Raw genomic sequence first — 22,806 nt, 5'->3', positions numbered from 1 at the left:
TCTTCTACCCCATGGTGATGTCGAGCCACAGCCAGGTCTCAGGAAAATTCCTACGCTGACGAGGTTTCTGGTCAGCCTGCTCTGAAGTTAGCAGCATTAGAAATTCCATGTCTACTGTGGAAGATATCAGGGTGGAGTCATTTATCAAAAGTTTCTTCTGACAAGCATAATCAGTTTCTAAATTTCTAAACTGACTGATTCACCACATGTCCCTTGTTTGATTTGCTTGTGAATTACGATCTAGAGTGTATTTGATTTCTTCTGTCTTGAAGGCCCTCAATTTGTAAACAATCCTTCTCACTGCAGAATTGTGAATTTCCAGTGGAGATGGCCTTATGACCCTTCCTTGGATGATGAGTAGCAACAGTTGCTTCTCTGAAGTCATGGCTGAAATCCTTTCTTCTCAGCATGATGTAGACACACACCTGAGTGCTCCAGAACACCAAACTGCCAAAAGTTCTGCTTTTATAGAAACTGTCATACTTCTTGATTATTAATTAATCTTGTGAAATTCCTTATCAGCACCTGGCTGCTAATTACTCTCTTAGGGCATCATTCTCTCCCATGAGCACAAGTCAAAAAGAGCCTGCAGCTATGCGGTTTTCAGTCTGTGTGGATTCTCCCCTTGACTTATGTACCATGAAGGCATTTACACACTTCTGAGCATGTCTTATGTAAATGCCATTTACATGCATTCTTCCCTTAACTGATGAGCTTTTCAGCTGCGTGCTTCTGAGGGCTGGAGTAAATCAAGTGCCACCACATGGTGAAACACCATATTGCCTTTGAAGTCAGTGGAAAATCTACTTTTAGCATTATTATCCATGTGCAAACAAAGTTTAGACATTCCTAAATGTGCGTGTTATTTGTTTTAAAGTACAATAATATTTCTTGCAACATTATATTACAACATTACACAGAAAAGAGTTTTACACCACATGGTGTTCTCAACAAGACTGGTAATTAATTAGCTCAAGAATAAAACAGAAATATCAATGAAGAGGAGTATAAATAGGACCAACCTTCTGTATTGCCTAACAATCCTCAACCAAAACACTCGCACTGCATTTGCTTGTGTTCATGACAGACTGGGGAGGATGGAGAAAATCTTGCCAAGTGCAAAGCAGATGTTCACAAGTATTCTGGCATCTGGATATACCGGGGCTCAGTGACGTGCAGCAGTACTTCCAGCAATTTCACCTTGACCATGAAGCCATCATCCATCTGTGCAGACTCCCCACAGAGATGCGTCCTCAGCCCCATCCTCTACACTCTATTCACCCATGACTGTGTCGCCTCCCACAAGGACATCATCATCCTGAAGTTCGCGGACGACACCACAGTGATAGGACGCATCACTGGCGGTGACGAAACGGCCTACAGGAGGGACATGGCCAGTCTGGTGTCATGGTGTGAGGACAACAATCTTACCCTCAACATGGACAAGATGAAGGAGATGATAGTGGACATGAGGAAGGAGAGGAGACCTCATCGGCCACTGTTCATCCGGGAGATTGAGGTGGAGATGGTGAGCAGCTTCAAATACCTGGGTGTTCACATCAGTGAGGACCTCACATGGACACCTAACACCACACAGCTGGTTAGGAAGGCTCAACAGCGACTGTACTTTCTGAGGAAGTTTGGTATGTCACCCAATATCCTCAGCAACTTCTACAGCTGCATGATTGAGAGCATCCTGACCAACTGCATCATTGTGTGGTACAGCAGCACTACAGCAATGGACCGCAAATGCCTGCAGAGGGTGGTATAGACTGCTGAGAGGATCACCAAAACTCCACTGCCCTCTCTGCAGAGCATCTACCACCGCAGAGTCCACAGGAGAGCTGCCTCCATCCTCAAAGGCCCCACCCACCCCCAGCAAGGACTGTTCACACTCCTACCCTCAGGCCGGAGGTACAGAAGTGTAAAATGTAAGACTGTCAGACTAAAGAACTCTTTCTTTCCCACCGCCATCAGACTCCTGAACAGCTGACAGGAGTCTATAACCATGGCCCACCTCCCTGTAAACTGTCCTTGACTGTTTACATCTGGTTACATTGTTTGCACATTTGCACATTACTGCCCTTCTGCTGCTACGTCTGATCATTCCCTTATTTTTGTATTACACTACCTATTTTGAACTACATTTAACCTTTATTTTGTACTATACTAGGTGTTTTTGTTGCTTTTGCTTTTCTTTGCTTTTATTTTTGCACTATATTGCCTTACTTTGTATTACTTATTCCGCCTATTTATTTATTTATTTATTTATTTATTTATTTGTAATTGGTATTCATGGTGGACAGCAAACTAAGAATTTCATTGTGCAAGTGGACATGTCCTTACTGTGCATATGACAATAAACACTTTGAACTTGAACTTGATGAACAGCTTTCCAGCCACAGTAATCACGCATTCTACCTGATGTCACAGTCATTACCTTTATATTCTGTACTTCAGTTTCAGCCCTACATCAAACAATAGCAGAGCGTTACCCATTCGTTAATCAGTGTAACTAATAGAGAGTAGGTTGGAAGAGTGATGATGAGGATACAACCCAAAAAAAGTTTGGATGCTGTGTGAAAGTTGGGACAGGGGCAACAAAAGGTTGAAAAAGTTGTGTAATGCTAAAAAACTAATTAGGTTAATTGTCAACAGGTCAGTAAGATGATTGGGATGCTCCTTTTTATACCCAGAGAGGCGGAGTCTTTCAAAAGTAAAGATGGGGCGGGGTTCACCGCTCTGTGAAAGACTCCGTGGGCAAACAGTGCAACAATTTAAGAATAACGTTCCTCAGTGTAAAACTGCAAAGAATTTGAGTATGACATCATCTATGGTCCATAATATAATTAAAAGATTCAGAGAATCTGGAGAAATCTCTGTATGCGAGAGACAAGGCTGAAAACTGACATTGGATGCCTGTGATCTTCAGGCCCTCAGGAGACACTGCATTAAAAGCAGACACGTGTCTGTAGTGGAAATCACTGTATGGGCTCAGGAACACTTCAGAAAACCATCGTCTGTGAAAACACTTCATTACTGCATCCACAAACGCAAGTTAAAACCAGATAATAAACAAAATATAGAAACAATTTGTACTATTTTCAATTAAATACAGGGCTTCCATGACACAGCATCCCAATTTATTTTTGGAATTGGGGTTGTGCAGTGGTGGCTCATCAGAGGAAGCATGGAAGGCAAAGCCTCCTTTGAAATTTGAGAAGAAAAACAAGAAAAAGCATTATCTCATCTCATCTCATTATCTGTAGCCGCTTTATCCTTCTACAGGGTCGCAGGCAAGCTGGAGCCTATCCCAGCTGACTACAGGCGAAAGGCGGGGTTCACCCTGGACAAGTCAGAAAAAGCATTATATGTCATGACAATAACACAATTTAGTTTGAGATTCTCTGTATCATCCATATGTTCAAACTGTACCACAGGGTTTATTGGGCAGATCTTTTGTTATGATGTGTAATTATATGCTTGTCTTTGTGTGTCAGCTATTTTTGGCTTTAATAGACAATGGTCATCAAGCTCCAGAGGCCAGATCTTTGTGTTCATTGGGTGAGGGTTGTGTAAGTGTTGCTTTGAACAAGCTACCCTGAGGTCACCTGATTGTCTTCATTCATTTTGATCCTGTAGTTGGATGTATTTACAAGAAGACTGTGTGTGTGTGTGTGTGTGTGTGTGTGTTGCATAGTCTGCCTCCTCAGTGAAATTAGCCACCAGCCGCTACTGATTACTAATGCAGTTTTAATAGTAGGCTACTCAGTAGGAGTTCAAGAAGAGTGTTTTTATTAATGAATCTCCAAACATGTCTTTATACATCGGCCCAGCATGTGTCCTTTAATATATTTACAGTTTTTGAGGGGTTAATGATGTCATACATAGAAACGAGTGCTTTCCTTTGAGGCTATTAGTAATATAGCTAAGCTCTCCCTTTGCATGTATTTTCAAAATCAGAATCTGGTTTCGGCTTTTAATGGATTTCAATGATGATGGAGTTTCACATCAAAAGGCAATACATGAGTATCCCCATCACACGTGCACGCTTGATTTAATTGGAATGTCATCTACTATCAGGGGATTGTCTGCACCTGAAGGGATTATAAACCTCCTCGGCTCCATTGGAGCGCTGTGGTCATGTGGTTTGAAATGGGTAAACAAACACCGACACGCCTCACATGTTTGTATGGATTATCTGTATTCATGAACTACAAAGTTCAGCTCAAAATGGGACATTATTGTGGAGATTATCACTGCAATAACAATTCAACTGATGGTAGTCTGTCATCTCATTCTTTTCCAAGTGATAAAAGACTTCAGAAGGGAAGAAATTATTACATTTACAAACGAATTTGCATTGTTTGGTAGTTGTTTGCGCTGTAGCATTGAAACCTTCGTCTTGCTGACGAGTTAAATTTGTATTTCTTTTAGATTTGGATTACAAGAATTAAAAGAGATAAAAGAAAAGATTTGCAAGCTATCTAATTCGGCAAAAGTGTCTTTGGCGTGTTTTAGCAAGGAGGATTTTATGAATACCGAAAGCAAAGTAAGGAGATTAAAACCCGATGCTAAGTCTTGAACAAAAGATGACAAGAAAAAGGTCACTTCCCACAAAGCTAGAGGAAATCCATTGATGAAGATGACTTATTTTACTCCCCTTTCAAACCTTCTAGCCAGAGAAGACCGGTGATTTGAAAGAGGAGTAAAAGAAGCCATTTTCGTCAACCTGAAATGACCATCACTGAACAGAGGAGGTGGTCGGAGACACCACTTATCAGCCACCCACAGTGCAGTCCTTGGCACACTTCACAGAAAACTGAACACACATCCACACCAAGACTCAGCTGACTTCAACGACTCACAATGGTAAAGAGAGCCAACAACCCACAGGTCACCAGAATGACCCTCTAGGCTGCTAACACCGTTCACACTCAGCCTCCAGGAACCCTAACACCTACAGGATGACTGAAAGGGTCAACGACCCATGTGACCTCAACGACTCTCCTTCGGTTTGCTTTTGGTCCACTAGAGGATAAATACCTGGAACTCCCCACAAAATCAGACAGAACTGAAGAAGCCTTTCAAATGAGAGGTGACATGTCTTCAAGAATTTCAAGCAAGTCCAGTTGCCTTCTTTAGCACCTACGGTTACAATCACCTGGATGACTGAGAACCTTCACAAACATACAAGAACTAAAAGAGATAAAAGAAAAGATTTCAAGCTATCTAATTCGATGAAAGTGTGTTCGGCACATTTTAGCGAGGAGGATTTTATTAATACAGAAAGTAAAGTAAGGAGATTAAAACTTGATGCTCTGCCGAATCTTGAACAAAAGATGACAAGAAAAAGGTCACTTCGCACAAAGCTAGAGGAAATCCATCAACGTGAGGCCTTGCTGAGAGATGAAGAGACGCAACGCGCCTCAGAAGGGGAAGGGGATTTTGAGCTAACAGGCAGTGAAAATATGGTTTCAAGATCATCCTTAGCAAATATTCCGCAGCCATGTGGGTTTGTCTTTACCCATTTCAGATCATGTGATCTTCAGTCCGAGGAGGTCTATAGTGAGAAAGCTGTGTGCTCTTCCAGTCCCACTCTCTTGTCCAGTACGTATCATATGCTATCTGGTGCAAAGAATGCCACAAGAAAAGCGGTACACATGGACACTGGTTATATTTCAGAACTTCCTTCCCTTAGTGGAGTTGGCCTAGGGGTTAATGTGTCCGCCTCTCGATCGGGAGATTGCAAGTTCTACTCGCAGTTGGGTCATATCAAAGACCATCATAAAAATGGTACCCACTGCCGTCAGGCAAGGCACGCTGCAATACAGATGTGAGTGGGGAGTCAAACTCTCATGATTACCAGAGAACCAGCCCCCCCACTGTACCCCTTGCTCTGTAATAGGTGAGAGGCCGGGGTCTACAGAAATGGAGATCGGTGCTGCCTAATGCGCCATATGGTTTGGGAAGGACTTTAGACTTCCCCTAGGGAGGTTGCCTTGCATAGTTAATGAGCCCCGCCTACCCTGAGTCAAGCTCATGTGCCCTTTGACCGGTTTTGTTTTTTGTCCTGCTACATGTCATGCCATAATCCTCACCAGCTAATCACTGGTGGGGGGGAACCGGTTTAGACGCCGACTCCCTGTCCATGCAGCAGGTTGTACTGGGTTACAGGATACCAGTATCAGGCATTACACTTGACCTGACGCATAATGACGTTGAATATCATCCCACTGACATTCACATGATAAATGCGGAAATCCACATACCATGTTTTCCCAACAGCCAAAATACATGAAGGTTGTACTCAGTCTACTGCTATTTTAAATAAATCACACCCTCATTCATGAGCTTGCCTTCTTACATAGGGGAGAATACACGCAACTGAAATGTGTGTAACTGGAAGCACACAAAAAAAGGACTTGTGCACAAATGAGAGAATCGCACCCTTGATGATTATGGAAGTAGGAAGTGTGTACTTACTTTTTCCCACCTGGTTTCTGAATATTGGTCCACATTTTGGAAAAATAATAATAATAATAATAACTACATATTGAAATCTGTTGTGTTTCTGTGGTCACCTGAGGTTTTTTGTTTGCTTGTAGAAGTTGTTGAGGACCAAACAACTGTTTTATTATTTAGGCTTTAATAAATAAAAATATAGAACTTGAGGGTGCACTTTCTTTTTCCTATGACTGTGTAGACATATATACAGTGTTAGCTAGAAGCATTATTTCAAAAATGATAAAACAGGTACATCTGTTGAAAAGACACTGAGTTTTTAACATTCAGTGTTTCAATTATACTGAAAAAGTCCAGGGGAAATTATGAGACAAACGTTTGTAGTAACTTTTTTCAGAGCAATATGACAAAACAATGCGGTAAATATTATTAATTCAGTATCATGATTAATTTTCCTGATTTTTTTCTTATCCATTGTATATTACTCATTTTTGCTTTATAAAAGATAATCCTGTTATGATCATTTTCATCTCGGCAGCTCATTCAGGCAGCACTATCCTTCAGCAGATTCCATTAAAGACTGATAATATCACTCCTTTTTCTGGCAGAGTATAAACTGATGCTCTTTAGCACTCTTTTCCATTTTGTATGTGTGGGTTTTGTATTATACAGTACTATGCAAAAGTCTTACACCAAAAATGGCTTAAAAATAATGAAATTAAATGTTTCAACATTAAAAAATACTATAAACAGTAATCAGTGAGCCATAATAAATGAAACAGTCAGTATTTGGTGTGAGACGACCCTTTACTTTAAATATCTCCGTCTGAGGTCCAGTGAGGTCAGTTTTATGTGGAAATGATCTGTAGGTTTTCCTGAGCATCTTACAGAACCAGCCACAGTTCTTCTGCACACTTTGACTGTCACACTCACTTCTTCATTTTACACCAAAACCCAGCAGCCTTCATTATGCTTTCTTTTTCATCTGAAAAGTGTCTCTTATGGAATATACTGCTCAGATACAAACTTTTGTTTTCTATAACATTTAATTTTGTGCTGGAAAACGAACGTTTGGACTCTAAAATGTTTTTGTACTGACTCGATAATGCAGAAATCATAAAATAGAAATCCATAACAAAGTTTGTATGAAAAATAAAACAGGGTGCCAAGACTTTTGCACAGGACTGTGTGTCTTTTATTACTTAGTGAATTAGATTCTATCGCACTTATTAGACTTACAGACTTCAGGCCTGATGTAGCTGGTTTCTGCATTGAGGCGAGCATCAGTGAGAACTGTGATGCCACTCACCTAGAGAGGGAAAAATCACACTGTTAGCTCACTTCAAAATAATGAAAACATGAGTCATAACCATGAGCCTTCATGACTTTTGCTACCATGAATACAGAGTATGGGCTGCTAAGTTCCACTCCCTCCTTCAGGGTCATATCCATAGTGTAAGAAGACAGTTCCTCGATCACCTGTAAAAGAGACAAGGCCATTTCAGTAATCTGTGCCAGTAGATTAAAACCATGATCTGAAACCAGTCAGTATAAATGGTCGAGCAGGAATAACTCCCTCTGTCTTTCAAAGAAGTCTATAAAAAACATCAGAACATCAGACATCCACATCAGAACTGTTGCTGTTCACAAATATTTTAAGATAGATTGTTTTGAATTTTTGTTTAGCCAAGAACATCATCACCTTAAGACAAATGTACATAATGGAATGAAGAAGTAAAGCTGTGCTGATTTCTTTCTAGCCCAGACTGTAGATTTATGCAGCTCTAGATTTGATCTTCATTTGGGAGAGATGTTTTTCTGCCCAGATATTTTTCTCTCTGTGATTTGTTTTTCTCTGATGCAGCCATAATGTCATCAACCACAACTGAGAAGGCACACATGCAATACAGTCGTGGGTATAATGAAATTTACACTGTCGTCTTTTTTAACCCAAGATACCTTTGGAGATTGGAGGAGAAACTGACCGTAAATAGACTCAACACATATTGTACAATCAAAGTATAAAAAATATAGAAATGACAGAACTTTTCTGTTTATCATGTTTGGTCTTCAAGCAGCACGGTGGTGTAGTGGTTAGAACTGTCGCCTCACAGCAAGTAGGTTCTGGGTTCGAACCTGCTAGTCGACGGGGGTCTTTCTGTGTGGAGTTTGTATGTTCTCCTCATGTCTTTGTGGGTTTCCTCCAGGTGCTCTGGTTTCTTCCCACAGTCCAAAGACATGCAGATTAGGTCAAGTGACGACTCTAAATTGTCCACTGGTGTGAGTGTGAATAGCTGTCTGTCTCTGTGACTACGTTTACATGCACATCCAAATCGAGCTGCTGTCGGTAATCGAGCTGAAGGTCCCAGCAGGGTGCCAGAGAAATCCAATCCTACATGCACACAATGAAATCGGGCTATTGTGTGAGGTGCATTGTGCACCCGAGCCACAGGTGGCGCTACACACCCCATCGTGTTGGTACACTTCCGGTTGTCGTCATGAAGAAGAGCTATTCAAGAGTGTAAACAAAGTTATCAGTTCCGTGTTCTCCATTGCGCGTTTTTCTCCCGTCCATGAATTTTAATATATTCAACTCCTTAAGCTGAATGAGCATGAACTCTGTCTCCTCATTGCTCCAGAAGTGCACGTTTCTGCTTGCCTGTGGCAGTGGGGGCGTGGTCAAGCGCCGGTCTGTGACAGGAGGGCGGAGCCAGGGAAGGTGAGTGGCAGAGCGACGGTACACCTGACGGTAATTAACCTGTGTTTGTGTGTCTTCCCAGTAACCGCGCCCTATTTAAGGAGGCAGAGGGAGAGCTCACATAGAGCTCATCCCGGGACTAGAACACAGCGCGCGCGCGCTCTTCTCTCAAGTATAGGCTGTTAAACTGAAAAGTCTGACAATAAAGAGCCTATTAGTACCAGAAGCTTTGTCCTGCCGTCCTCTGTGCTCCACCCACACTTCAGAGAGCTCTACATCGCCATTTTCTCTTCTTCGTTTGTTCCTCCTGACCTCTTCTGCTGCTCGCTACTACTGTTGTCATGCCGACCGAGGCTGTTGTGTTTCCCGCTTGTGGTCTCGTCACTCGTCACTTCCGGAAGTAGCTCGACAACTAGCTCGATAGGGTATACATGCACAAAGTAGCTCGGCAGAAATCGCATAAACTAGGTCGTGTAGCTCGATTCCGAGAAATCAAGTTCGGTTCAATTTCAGCCGAATTAAGGTGTATACATGGCATTTTGAACTTCGATTTCAGTCGAGCAACGGCAGAAATTCGATTCTCTCTATGTGCATGTAAACGTAGTGGTGTTATCCCTGCATTAGAGGCTTTGCACTGTCACGTGACCCTGTAGTAACGGTAACTACGCCGCCATGACGGGCACACTTGTAGTGCTGCATTCAGCCGAGTTAGTTGCTATTGATCAGTATGGGAAGGTTTTGCTGTGTTTTTGGACGTGCAAAACGCTTTGAACAAAACAAGGACATCATATTTTTTAATTTACCAAAAGCAATTCATCAAGGAGGGGAAATGGAAAAATTTCTAAACTTAGAAGGGAAAATTGAAAAATCAAAACAATTCAGCAGGACTTGGTGTCGAACAGAGAGGTCAGAAACACGACGGTATACTCACTTCATTTCCATGAAGGTAAGTCAAGTCAACTTTATTGTCAAATATGCTCTACATGCTCGACATACAGCACAGATGAAATATCAGTCCTCTCTGACCCACGGTGCAAACAGGCAATGCAATAAATAAAAATAGAATAACTGAAATAAACAGTATAAACTCTAGATAAGAAACAGGCATAGACTAAACACTCACAGGTGGTGCTTGAAAGTTAGTGAACCCTTTAGAATTTTCTATATTTCTGCATAAATATGACCTAAAATATCATCAGATTTTCACACAAGTCCTAAAAGTGGATAAAGAGAACCCAGTTAAACAAATGAGACAAAAATATTATACTTGTTCATTTATTTATTGAGGAAAATGATCCAATATTACATATCTGGGGCGGCACAGTGGTGTAGTGGTTAGCGCTGTGGCCTCACAGCAAGAAGGTCCGGGTTCGAGCCCCGTGGCCGGCGAGGGCCTTTCTGTGTGGAGTTTGCGTGTTCTCCCCGTGTCCGTGTAGGTTGAATTGGGATTAATTAAATTATAAATTATGTGATAATTGATAATTAAATTAATCAATTTATAAATAAAGATCAGTCTCATAAAATCTTAAATTATTAATCTTAATACTCACCGTGAATGGTTACATTCAAGATTAATGGTAGCTCTGTATTAGATGGGAAAACCCAGTTGTATACAAAAGCTAAATTCTGAAGGAAAGAGGAGTTCTAAATAGTTGACCTTGTGAATAAACAACAGGAACAAGTAAAATGCAATTCAATTTTATTAGCTTTTATTTGTCTACTACTCACTAATAATAATAAACTCAAAATACATTCAATGTCAGCAAAGGTAATAACAAGACAAAACAATGGAACAATTACACCTGGACTATAAATTTGAGGGAAAGAGAGAGAGAAAGAGATAGAAGAAAAAAGAAAAGAATCCCTTGTGTGCGTGTGTGTGGAGGTGTGTGTGTGTGTGTGACCTAGCTTGTCGTTAGCTAAAACAAAGGAATGTTAGCTAAAACAAAGGAATGTTAGCTAAATAGAACAAAGGATTAGCTCTGTGGCTAATGTGTGCTTTGTGTAGGTATCTGTGGGCAGATGCTAATGACTAGCCACTCTGGCAATGCTTAAACAAAATGGCGGTCAGTGCCTAGGTGTCGTATCACAGGTAACTCAATGAGGGAGGTAACAAAATGGCGTCGGAAAAATGGCGCCTGCAGGCCTAGTCGAGAACACAAGCCTACGAGCTAGCGTATCACCCTGAGGTAGCTAGCAATAAGTTGCTAAGGAGAATCTGACCACGCTACAGCTGGATCCAAACACTGCACTTAACAACAATTTCCAACAGACTATCTAGGCAAAGAACTCAACGCGAGAGAGAGAGAGAGAGAGAGAGAGAGAGAGAGAGAGAGTGAGAGAGAGTGTGTATATGTGTTGGATGGAGAGAACTAGGCCTTGTAGCGGTCTAGCCTCGGAGCTTAAAATAACAAACTTGTCGCTGCGCTGCTAATCAGATAGGGAAGCTAGCAATGGAGTTAAGGAAAGATATCATGCAAGATACCCTGTCTAACAAGTTCAAAGAAAAAAAAAAACAGAACCAAAACAAACAATAAAAACAAACAAACAAACAAACAATAAAAACAAACACCTTCCGTGTCTGAGCGGGTATGCTAAATAGCTCAAAGCTTAAACATGACCCTAACAACCATCTGAATAAGCTACAAATTAAAAATTTGCCCAAGTGCCTACTCAATGCGATGGAAGTTCTTTCTCCGATGTCCGCGCTGAGGGTCGCAGTCCGAGGAGAGGAGGTTAGCGGCGCGTTGCGTCCAACCGCGGCTAACGAAGCAGGGAGATGAAGGCCTAGCTGGCCCACGGTGCTTCAGGAGAAACCTCCGGTGATGCGTCGACGAGGAAAAGGCTGAGAGGAGCGAAGCTGTCCGCAAATGCCTCTTAGCGTGGAAAACTACTTAACTGTAGTTAAACTTTGCAAAGGTTTAGAATCAAAACCACTATATCGCTGAAACTTAGCGGGTCGTTCAAAAGTTCGGCCGAAACTAATTTGAACAGGCTGTTCTCAGACAATAGCGGTTAGTCTCAACACTGTAGGCGAGCGTGCCTACGGTCCGTCCGACCACTCCAGTAGTCAGAACACGAGAGGACGAATCGAGGCGCTCTCGATACAGTTAAAGCAGTTCCACCTTACATCACATCCGGGTGGAGCGCGCAAGGAATTGTGGGATCGTTATAGGGGGCGCTGGCGAGTTACCAACATTCCCCCCTTGGCCATAGGCGCTGAAAGGAGTGATACCCTATGGGCACATGGTGTTTAGTCTGCGACCCACGGTCCCTAGTAATCCACAAAGAGGTAGTTCCACAATGAGGTAGTTCCAAGGGTCCTTTCTGTGAAAAGTCTTTCAGACACAGTTCAACAGTTCAATTCATTTCATACAGTCCATAAGATGCATAGGCACTTGGGCAGGAAAGCATAGGCACTTGGACATGAAAACAATTACACTATGGCTACTTAACTACCTTCTACATACAATATTTCACACAGCAAACAAAAATAATCAAAACTCCATAAAGGAAAATGGAAAAAAGAGGTTAGTTAGCATGTTAGCAAGCCTACTCTTCAAGAAAGTTAGTGGAGGCCTTAGGCCTGATGGAGAATCGGACAATGCCACGATCTAATTTCTCAGGTGCGTAGATCGTTTTGTCCAGTTTGCGGTGTAGTGTCAGTATGTACCTATGTAGAGTGATGGCTATGAAGACTGTGATAACCCAACCGCTAGCTAGAAATCCCAGCGCAATTTGGCTTATTAAAGATCCTTGATCGGACGAAGGGTTTGCGCGGTTATTCAAGAAAGTGGTAGCGATGCCAGTGGGCTTAAGATCGAATTGCACGGTTTTGGTCCCTTCCAGCAGTAGTTGTGCTTGGAGGGTGGAGTTTATCTCAAGTTCGTGACCTGGGAAGGCATCGGGCATTTCTATCTCGGTCTCATACTGGTCAGCGCTAAGGTGATGGAGGGTGATGTCACCCACGTGAACAGTGGCTCCTAGTGGGACACTTAGGAGAGAGGTTTCGTTAGGGATCTTCATTCTAGTGGCAGTGTTATGTTGATCATATGATACCAGAATCTCAGTTTGGGGAGTGTTGATTAGCCACCGATTACCAGCTCTTTCTACTCTAGTTCCTATTCCTTCATCTTTAATAGACAATTTGCCTGCACACTTCTGATCGGGGACTTTTGTCAATCCACAGAGACGGTCTGTGGTGTCTCGGATAAAGGGATTGCTGGGGCAGACCCAGTGGATATCTTTGGTAGAGGTGCACATGTCTAAGTTAGGGACGAGGTAGATAGAGGGGTTGTCATCGTGATAGGCTATGGTGGAAGGTGTCTGCAAACGTACGTGTACGTCATTGTTCCAGAAACCTACATTAAGGACAGATTTGATTCTGTATATGTTTTGCCGTTCAATAACAGGGAGATTGAGGATGAAGCCTATTTCTAGGTTTTGAGGGTTCACAAAAATGGGGATAGCACTGCCAAGACTATAAGCCAGATGAATCTGTGATGAGTAAACGTTAGTCGTGGTAGTAGATCGGAGTATGCTGTCAACCATGCTGAGGGGTATCAAATATGGTGGGATTTTACCTCCACTCAGGGTGCTGAGAGAGCTACTTACTTCTCTCATCAGGTCCTGCATTAGGTCTCGGATTACTCGGACGTACTTGACTTCGCTTCTCATGATTGTCGCTAGCCTGTCTACGGCATGTACTGTGTTCTTGATTAATGTAGAATGCATGTTAACGGTTAGTATGGTTCCCTGCAGGGTTTTGCCTAGGCCCTGCAGCTCCTCCTGTTGAGTTAGTAGTCTACCCTGGATTTCTGGCATTTCTTCCTTAAGAATGTTCATTTCTCGTTTGACCGCGGTTAGGCTAACGGTGTTAACGGCAGAGAGGCCCATTGAGAACAGAGAGCCAATGGCGGATGCAGCAGTAAGTAGTCCTCCGAGGAACCGTTTAGGGCGTGTTTTGCCGCTGAGTTCCTCCTCAGTGACTATGAACTTCTGTAACTGTTCGAGCATGTGAACTGTGGTACGCTTGGCGTGTTCGATGTTGGACCCAATCTCGGAGTCAGGCCCGGTTTCGAGGTTTGTTTGTGTGGGCGATCTAAAATGCTTACGGTACACGTCCCAAGGATCGAGGCGGGTGTACACGCGCTGGGTATGGACGCGGCAATTGGTGAGGAGCAGTCCTGGGGCATCTTGGAGAACAATGCCACTCGGCGGACCTGGTTCCACTATGTTACCGGCCAATGTGGTCTGCAGGACTAGGAAGATGCCGAGGATCCAGAGAGGGGCCATTCTGCAACATACAGGAGTTTGTTATTCCGATTTGAGTGGTAACAAGGGTGGTTACTTATAGATGCACGCTTATGGATTGAGAGGCATGCAACTAAGTTGGGGAGGCTATAACTTATTGTTTGTCCACCCCCCTATGGAGTGTGGACTGCTCAAAAAGCTTTATTTGGTTGCTATGGACCCATCTATACGAAGGCGCCTGGCTGGGCTTCGAAGTTTTGATGCGGTAGGCGACGGGGGACAGTTTACCGACGATTTCGAAAGGACCGGACCAACGGGGTAAGAATTTTCTGGCTACTCCTACCGGTTTGGTGAAATTGAAGTATAGGACTCTGTCGCCTACTTCGTACTCACGGTGTGTCGCCTTTCTGTCGTAGTAAGCTTTCTGTCCTTTCGCACTCCTTTCGAGGTGTTCCTGGGCCCACGCAAATGTGGCCTGCAAGTGGCGTTGCAAGTCGGTGACGTACTGGTGTGCGGTGTACGCAGTGGCAACGCTTAGGTCCTCTGGTCGGTAGAGGAGGTGTAAGGGAAGAACCATTTCACGGCCAGTCATCATTTCGAACGGGGTGACTCCGGTGGTGCGGTGAGGAGTGGACCGAATGGCCATCAGCACCAGAGGGAGTTTGATGTCCCAATCTTTGCCATGGTGACTCACATACTTGCGAAGCATGCTCACGATGGTTTGGTTGGCGCGTTCGACCTGACCGGAAGACTGAGGATGATACGCGATGTGGAATTTTGCCTCGACTCCGAGCATCTCCCACAACACTCTCATGACCTCTGCGGTGAAATGAGTACCTCGGTCGGAATCAATGGATAGGGGCAAGCCCCAACGGCTGAACACATGGTTCATAAGAAGGAGAGCGGTGGTCTCTGCGGTTTCGTTTGGGGCGGGCAAGCATTCCACCCACGTCGTGAACGCGCAAGTGACGGTCAGGAGGTACTTATTACCTCGAGCCGATTTCGGCACTGGTCCAACCCAGTCTATCTGGAGATTAGACCAGGGGAATGAGATGCCTTTGCTTTGCAGTGGGGCGCGGTTCAATGGTTGGGCTGGTCGGAATTGGCAGCAAATCAAGCACCCTTTGACATACTCAGTAACGTCCTGAATCATGAAGGGCCAATAGACAATCTGTTGGAGTGTCTGGTAGGTCGCCTGAGCGTTCCTATGGCCCCCGCACGGGCTGTCGTGAGCGTACTGCAACATGACCCCCCTATGATCTGTGGGCACGACCCACCGGGGAGGTCCCTGGTTGCGTGGTGTGTACACCAGGAGTCCTTTCTCGAGTTTTAAGCCGTTTTTGAGATTGTGAAGGTGATTTAAGTCTCGGGACTGTTGCAACTCTTGTGGGGAAATTGGGGACGCCACGGGGTCCGCAAGGAACTTACGGATTTGGTGGATCACGGGATCCCTTTCCTGCATGGACACCAGGTCGGCATCCTGGGGCAGTCGGCCAAGTTGCACTGTTCCTGCTTGGGGTACTGCGTCAGTTTGACCTGCTCTAGCCTGTCGGCGAGTAATCGCGGTTACGTTATGGTGTGGCGTCTCGGGAAGCCATGACAGCTGGAATTCCCAAAGGGGGCCGTCTACGGCTCCCGCTTTGGCGAGGCCATCTGCCTCATCGTTACCGACTTTGTCAGGTCCTGGGACTTGAGAATGTCCCTTCACCTTCTTCCAATAGACGCACATTCCCTGTTCGGTTACGAGTCGATCGCATGCTAGGAAGAGTTCGGAGTGTTTCACTTCCTTGCCCCTTGCGTTTTTCATGTCCTGCACCTTCCACGAGGGAAAGTGTGAGACGAAGCTATGCCTGGCATAATTTGAATCAGAGCAGAGGACTAACCGCTTGATGTTCTCACGGGCAGCTTGTTGCAGGACGATGAGCACGGCTGCTACCTCCGCATATTGGCTAGTCTTAGCCCCGAGTCGGTGTTGGTATTTCCCTTGTATAGGGCCGTTCGCCCATACGATACCGACACCGGCTTGCACTTTGCGTTCATGATGGAATGAGCATCCATCTATGTAAGCGATGGGGAGGTCTTTGCAGACGTTCTCGTCATAGTAGTGGTGGTCGGAGGGGAGAGCAGGTACGGTTGTTAGTTCGGTTTGATCTGGACTATTCTCGCAGTCGCAATGCTGGCATTCCGCCAGGCCTCGGCCAAGCGCCATCTTGTGGTTCTGGGCGTACTTCACCTCGACGTCGTAGCCCTGTAATGCCATCATCCAAGCTGCGATGCGACTGTTCGAAACTCTTCCCTCTCTCAGCCTCTGGCTGTTCAAGAACGAGACCGGTTGATGATTGGTCTCTATCACCACCTTCTGGCCACCAATGTAACTGCGAAAGTGTTCAATGGCCCAGACCGTGGCCAGCAGGGCTTTTTCGCAGTCTGAAAATTTAAACTCCACAGCACTGAGGGGCCGACTGGCGTATGCTACGACACGGCGATCTTTGTCATGCTGCTGTGACAGTGCAGCGCTCAGGCAGTGGGTGGAGAAACTAGCCTCCAAGAAAAACGGTTTGTCTTTGTCGGGATACGCGAGGCAGGGAGCAGAGCAGAGCTTCTGCTTCATGCTCTTGAACGCGAGTTCTTGAGGGTCACTCCACTGGAAGGGTTTATCCTTCCGGAGGAGCTCGGTGAGCGGTCGTGCTATCTCCGCGTAGTCCTCGATGAACTGTTGGGAGTAGTTGCAGACCCCTAAGAAGCTCCTGAGTTCGGATACGTTGGATGGGGCTTTGATATCTTGGATAGCCCGCACCCTCCCTGACTGGGGTTCAATGCCATCTGGCCCGACGCACAGTCCAACGTATTCAACTTTGGTGCGACACCACTGCCCTTTGGTGACAGAGAGCTTCGCTCCTGCTCTGGACAGCTGAGACAGAACATGGCGTATCTCTTCGAGGTGTGCATCAAAAGTCTGTGACCTAATGAGGATGTCATCGACATAGATCAAGTTGCCACGAGCTGCGGCATCGCTCATTGCCTTATGCAAGATGATGTTGAATTCAGCGGGGGAGTTCGCGTAGCCGAACGGACATTGGTTGAAAGTTAACTGGCGGTTCCCAAAGGAAAAGGCCAGCTTGTGCTGGTCAGCTGGATCCACGCGCATGGTCCAGAATCCACTCGCCACATCGGTGGTGGAGAAGAACTTTGCACCCTTCACCTTGGCAAGTTCTTGATCCAGATGGATCATGGGCCATCTTGACAAGGGCACTTGCTTGTTCAGCTGCCTATAGTCAATGGTGAGACGCCACTTGCCATTCGGTTTCAGCACCGGCCACAAGGAGGAGTTGTAAGTCGAGTTACACTCGCGAATGATCTGCTTTTCCAGCAGAGTGTCCAGTGTTTCTTGTATTGAGTCGTATGCGGCTAACGGGATTTTGTATTGCCGCACGAACGTCGGTGGAGCGTTCGGATCTGTTGGGATTCAGACGGTGTGGATGTCCGTGACTCCGCAGTCATTGGAATCTCGCGCCCAGATCGCCTTGAAGTCGTAGAACAGTTCACGGAGCTGTCGTCTCTGGGCGTCCGTGGTCAGGCTGTCAGCTTTCACCAGCTGTTGTTGAACTTCTCGTTCGAAGCCTGGGTACGGTTCACCTAGAGCTGAATCGACGACCTCAGTTGCAGGGGTGTCATTGCTCGATTGCGTGGCAAGAGCGTACACCAGCATGTGTTTCGGGGTGTCAGTTTTGGTCATGACTATGCGCTCGTCGCAAAGCATGATGTGAGGTTCGATGCGGATCATGTGGAAAGGAAGAGTGATCCAGGGAGGTTCCACTGGATCGGAATGAGTGTCCGGCGTTGGCAGCTCACCAATGACTGGAATGGTGAGTTCAAAGTCATGGAATGCCTGGTCTATCAGAAGGCCTAAAGGCCGACGGGCGGGGATCGTGATGGCGTCCCGCGTGGAGTTTTGAACCAGGAGGTAAGCGGAGCGATGACTCACTTCAAGCAGCGGAGTCCCACACACGGCTAAATCGAGCTCCATGAAGAATCTGAGAGGCTGGAAGAACGCCTGGGAGCTACGAAACTGTTGGTCTTTCATGATGACCAGCTTAAGAGGGGAACCAGCAGTCCTAGCGGGAATGACGATGTCAAATTCGCTAGCGACATGGCAGGCTTGGGGAATCGTTTGTCCTGACCGCATTTGTTCCGGGTCAGCTTGGAACGGGTGCTTAGCAGCGTCGGCTTGGGTCCAGATGACCCGGTTGACTAGGTCCAGTTGGGCTCCCAGTCTGACCAAGATGTCTGCCCCAATGACCAGTGGGTCAGGAAGTCCGGGGACGACACTCAAGAAATGAAGGAATTCTCTCTGACCGATGGCGAGCGACACGGCGCAGACGCCCGTGGCTTTGATGGGGCTCTGGGGTTGTTCGGCTGACAGTAGCCGGTGGCTCTTCTGCACAAAGACAGCGGAAGGAGTGCTCTGACGCACTATGTCAAACCACGTTTGGCTGATGGCTGACTTCTCTGACCAAAGCGCTAACCTGACGGCAGGTGCCGTGACGCCGTTGACAGCAATGTTGCCAGATATCCAGGGGTAGTACCTGGTTGGGGCAGATTCGCCAAGAAAGCAAAGGAAAGACGGGTGGCCATCAAGCGCGTTGCGGTTGAGAAGAGTGTCGGTTGAGTTTGGTGCGTCTTGACTCGGCCCAGGGTGGAGCGGAGTGGTCTCGAGGTTCTCGGGGACCCACCCTGACTCAGCTATCGGTGGAGTAGCCTCCACGCTAACTTCATCGCAACAGGCTCGATCATGACGACGAGGATCTGGGGTCTGTGAGGACGCGACCTGGGCCCACAGTTGCCCACGACGACAGTCAATGAGGGGTGCTAGCCTATCCAGTAGGTCTTGGCCAATGAGGAACGGTTCTACCCCAACAGAGCAGATGTAAGTGGGGTGAGTGATGGACATGCCCTGGAAGGTGAGTTCTAACCATGCAATGGTTGTTACTGGTGCTTGATTCTGGGTGAAGCTAACCAAGTTGACGTCACAACGTTCGGTTCTGATGGGTCTACCTTGCGCGCGCCGCGCATCAGAAACCTCTGCAAAGACTTTGGAACACATCAGGGTGATTTCTGACCCGGTATCCAAGAGAGCTTGGAGGGAAACGTTGCCTTCTACCACCACTGGGGTATAGATACGCTTGGCGTTGCCTTTCCTAACCAAATCTCCAAGAAACTGCGTCAGGGGTGCATCCTGCGGGTCAGGCTTCACTACCGGGGGGGGGTGGTTTCAACTCATCGCTGCCTATTGGGCAGGGGTCCTTTCCCCACCCCACGAGGTAGACACGCGGTGGTGGTGGGGATGGGTCCCGGCCTAGTCATGCTGACGGTTCGTCCCTGTCCTTGCTTGGCTTACCCTTCCTGTTCTTATTGCTCAGCAGTTGTTTAACCCGTGCTAATTCGGTCCTCAGTTCTGCCATCCCAAGCGGCTCTTGGTTGGCTTGTTTAATCCGTGCTAATTCAGCCCTCAGTTCTGCCATCCCAAGCGGCTCTTGGTTGGCTTGTCTAGCGGTAGCTAGCTTAGGGCTCCGCTCCCTTCGAGAGGAGTTGCGATGGGGCCTTGACTGTCCGCTATTCTGAGATTTAGGGCCGTGACTGCCAGGTTTGCGGTTACCTTGCCCGTGGGCGTTGGGGCCCTGTTCCCCCTTGGCTCCAGCTTGTCGAACTTTCCAGTTACCTTTGGGTTGACTCGACGTCTGGTGGCCGGGGTTTGGGTTCGCCCAAGGGGGCCCGCGGTTTGGGGCTTCACCCCCTTCTAGGCCTAAGGACTGACCTTCCTGCTCATATAGGCTGAGGACTCTGGGATCGTCCTCGTGGCGGTCTGTGGGTCGGACGAACGTCTCCCACGTTAGTTGTGCGGTGCGACGCATTTCTCTCATAGTATGGGGGCGCTGGCGACACGCGAGTGTTACTTGGTTACGGATGCACGGGTGAAGGTTATGGAGGAAGAGGGACTTGAAGTTGCGATCTTCCTCTAGCCCGGGCTCGCTTCTGCCCTGAAAGTACGCTGCACGGAGCCGACGGTAGTACTCGCGAGGGTGTTCGCTTCGTTTCTGTCTGATCAGAATAGCACCCATCGTCGCAGCAGTCTCATCCTCGTACAACGAGTATTCCTCTTTCAAGTACTTACGTATTTTCTTGTAGTTGTCGAGGACTGACTGCGGTAAGGTCTCAACGAATGCTCGTACGCCACTACCTCAAGTTTTCCAGACTAGTCTGGCCTTTTCATGCGACGTAGCCTCTGGCAGGTCCAGGAGGCTACGCTCGATTTCCCGGAAATAATCATTCACGCTTCGGTGTCTATGATTTTCCGGCTCAAAATGCTCTATGTCTTTCGCAAGGACGTCGATTTGGCGGATCCTAGTTTTGCGTTCTGCGACGAGGCGTTTTGATTTTGACCCGTAGGGGTCCTCGCTGTCTTCGCTATTTGAGCTGCTCTCATATCGCCTATGTCTGCGTTTCGGCTTGTAGGCGGCCTCTCCGTCAGAGGAGTCTGAGGGTACGTAGCGCGGCGTTTTCTGCGGGCTAGAGGCTGCAGCGATATTGAAGCGCGAGGGGGTGTAGTGGGGAGTAAAGTAAAAACTCCCAGCGCCACGAGGTGGCGATCGCGCGACTTTCACGCGAGTTGAGCTTGAGTGCGGTGTCTGATCTACCGTTCTAAGCTCAGGTTCTTCCTCCTCCAGAGCGGAACTCTGTTCTTGGGAGGGTTTGGCCGATCCCTCATCTGAGCGACGTGCTTGCGTCACTTCTTCTCTGAGGTATTCTATTTCGCGCTTTAGTTCATCTTGTGTGGCTCTCAGGCCCACGAGGCTACTCTCCGCGCTTTCTGCTCTCCTTTGAGCTTCGGCCAGTTGTCGTTTTAGTGTTCTTTTCTCTTGTTCGAGGGTCATACACACATGTTCCATTTCCTTATAGTAGATCATGAACAATTTGGGTAGCCCTTCTGGGAGAGTCATAGTACGCTCCTTAAGTTCCCTAACGGCTATGTGTATTTCATCAAAGCGAGCCTTTTGGTCCAGATCACAGAAGTAATTTCTCCTGTCCTCCGGGACTTGGCCTAAATCGCCTACAACGTCGAAGAGAGAGAGGAGGGGCCCTTCTGACTCCCTTGATGGGGAACGCGACATTTTGTTCGAAATGTATTAATTAACTTAAAGGAAATTAATACTAGGTGTTGATTAGGTTAGAATTTAATTCAATCCAAGTTGCTAAATAATTGATGTGGTTTCTTAGCTACTTTGTTTTCACTAATGTTTCACTTGTATTAATTAGCTTAATTAATAATTAGTTAATAATAATGATTATTATTAATAATATTAATTAAGTACTTGGATTAGATATTACTCTAATGTACTAATCAATTAAACCAGTTTATCAGCTAACTGTGGTTGGCAGCTGAATTTCAGTTCTGTGATCAACACACTGTTAATGATTCACCATTAAAGTCATCTGTGTTATACCTTGGCAGTTGATTTTGGGTATACAGCAGTTTACAAGTTATTGTTGAGAAATTCACAAGGTCATTAAACTATTCCTCACACGGGGCACCACTTTAATGTAGGTTGAATTGGGATTAATTAAATTATAAATTATGTGATAATTGATAATTAAATTAATCAATTTATAAATAAAGATCAGTCTCATAAAATCTTAAATTATTAATCTTAATACTCACCGTGAATGGTTACATTCAAGATTAATGGTAGCTCTGTATTAGATGGGAAAACCCAGTTGTATACAAAAGCTAAATTCTGAAGGAAAGAGGAGTTCTAAATAGTTGACCTTGTGAATAAACAACAGGAACAAGTAAAATGCAATTCAATTTTATTAGCTTTTATTTGTCTACTACTCACTAATAATAATAAACTCAAAATACATTCAATGTCAGCAAAGGTAATAACAAGACAAAACAATGGAACAATTACACCTGGACTATAAATTTGAGGGAAAGAGAGAGAGAAAGAGATAGAAGAAAAAAGAAAAGAATCCCTTGTGTGTGTGTGTGTGGAGGTGTGTGTGTGTGTGTGTGTGACCTAGCTTGTCGTTAGCTAAAACAAAGGAATGTTAGCTAAAACAAAGGAATGTTAGCTAAATAGAACAAAGGATTAGCTCTGTGGCTAATGTGTGCTTTGTGTAGGTATCTGTGGGCAGATGCTAATGACTAGCCACTCTGGCAATGCTTAAACAAAATGGCGGTCAGTGCCTAGGTGTCGTATCACAGGTAACTCAATGAGGGAGGTAACAAAATAGCGTCGGAAAAATGGCGCCTGCAGGCCTAGTCGAGAACACAAGCCTACGAGCTAGCGTATCACCCTGAGGTAGCTAGCAATAAGTTGCTAAGGAGAATC

General features: G+C 45.8%; 1 protein-coding gene across 1 annotated transcript in view; it reads right to left on the bottom strand.

Moving 5' to 3' along the window:
* The window catches only part of cd109 (CD109 molecule), a 101,041-nt gene that overhangs the window by 44,823 nt on the left and 33,412 nt on the right, over nucleotides 1-22,806 (bottom strand). The window contains exons 16-18 of the mRNA XM_060918015.1: nucleotides 7,861-7,944; nucleotides 7,705-7,774; nucleotides 9-111 (exon numbers count right to left, since the gene is read on the bottom strand). Coding sequence (XP_060773998.1) covers nucleotides 9-111; nucleotides 7,705-7,774; nucleotides 7,861-7,944 — 257 coding nt within the window. The remainder of the gene's footprint in view (nucleotides 1-8; nucleotides 112-7,704; nucleotides 7,775-7,860; nucleotides 7,945-22,806) is intronic.

This window comes from Neoarius graeffei, chromosome 3, assembly GCF_027579695.1.
Source record: "Neoarius graeffei isolate fNeoGra1 chromosome 3, fNeoGra1.pri, whole genome shotgun sequence".
In the NCBI taxonomy this organism is placed as follows: domain Eukaryota; kingdom Metazoa; phylum Chordata; class Actinopteri; order Siluriformes; family Ariidae; genus Neoarius; species Neoarius graeffei.
Note: the sequence above shows the minus strand (reverse complement) of the source record. Positions and strands in the feature narration are given on the sequence as shown.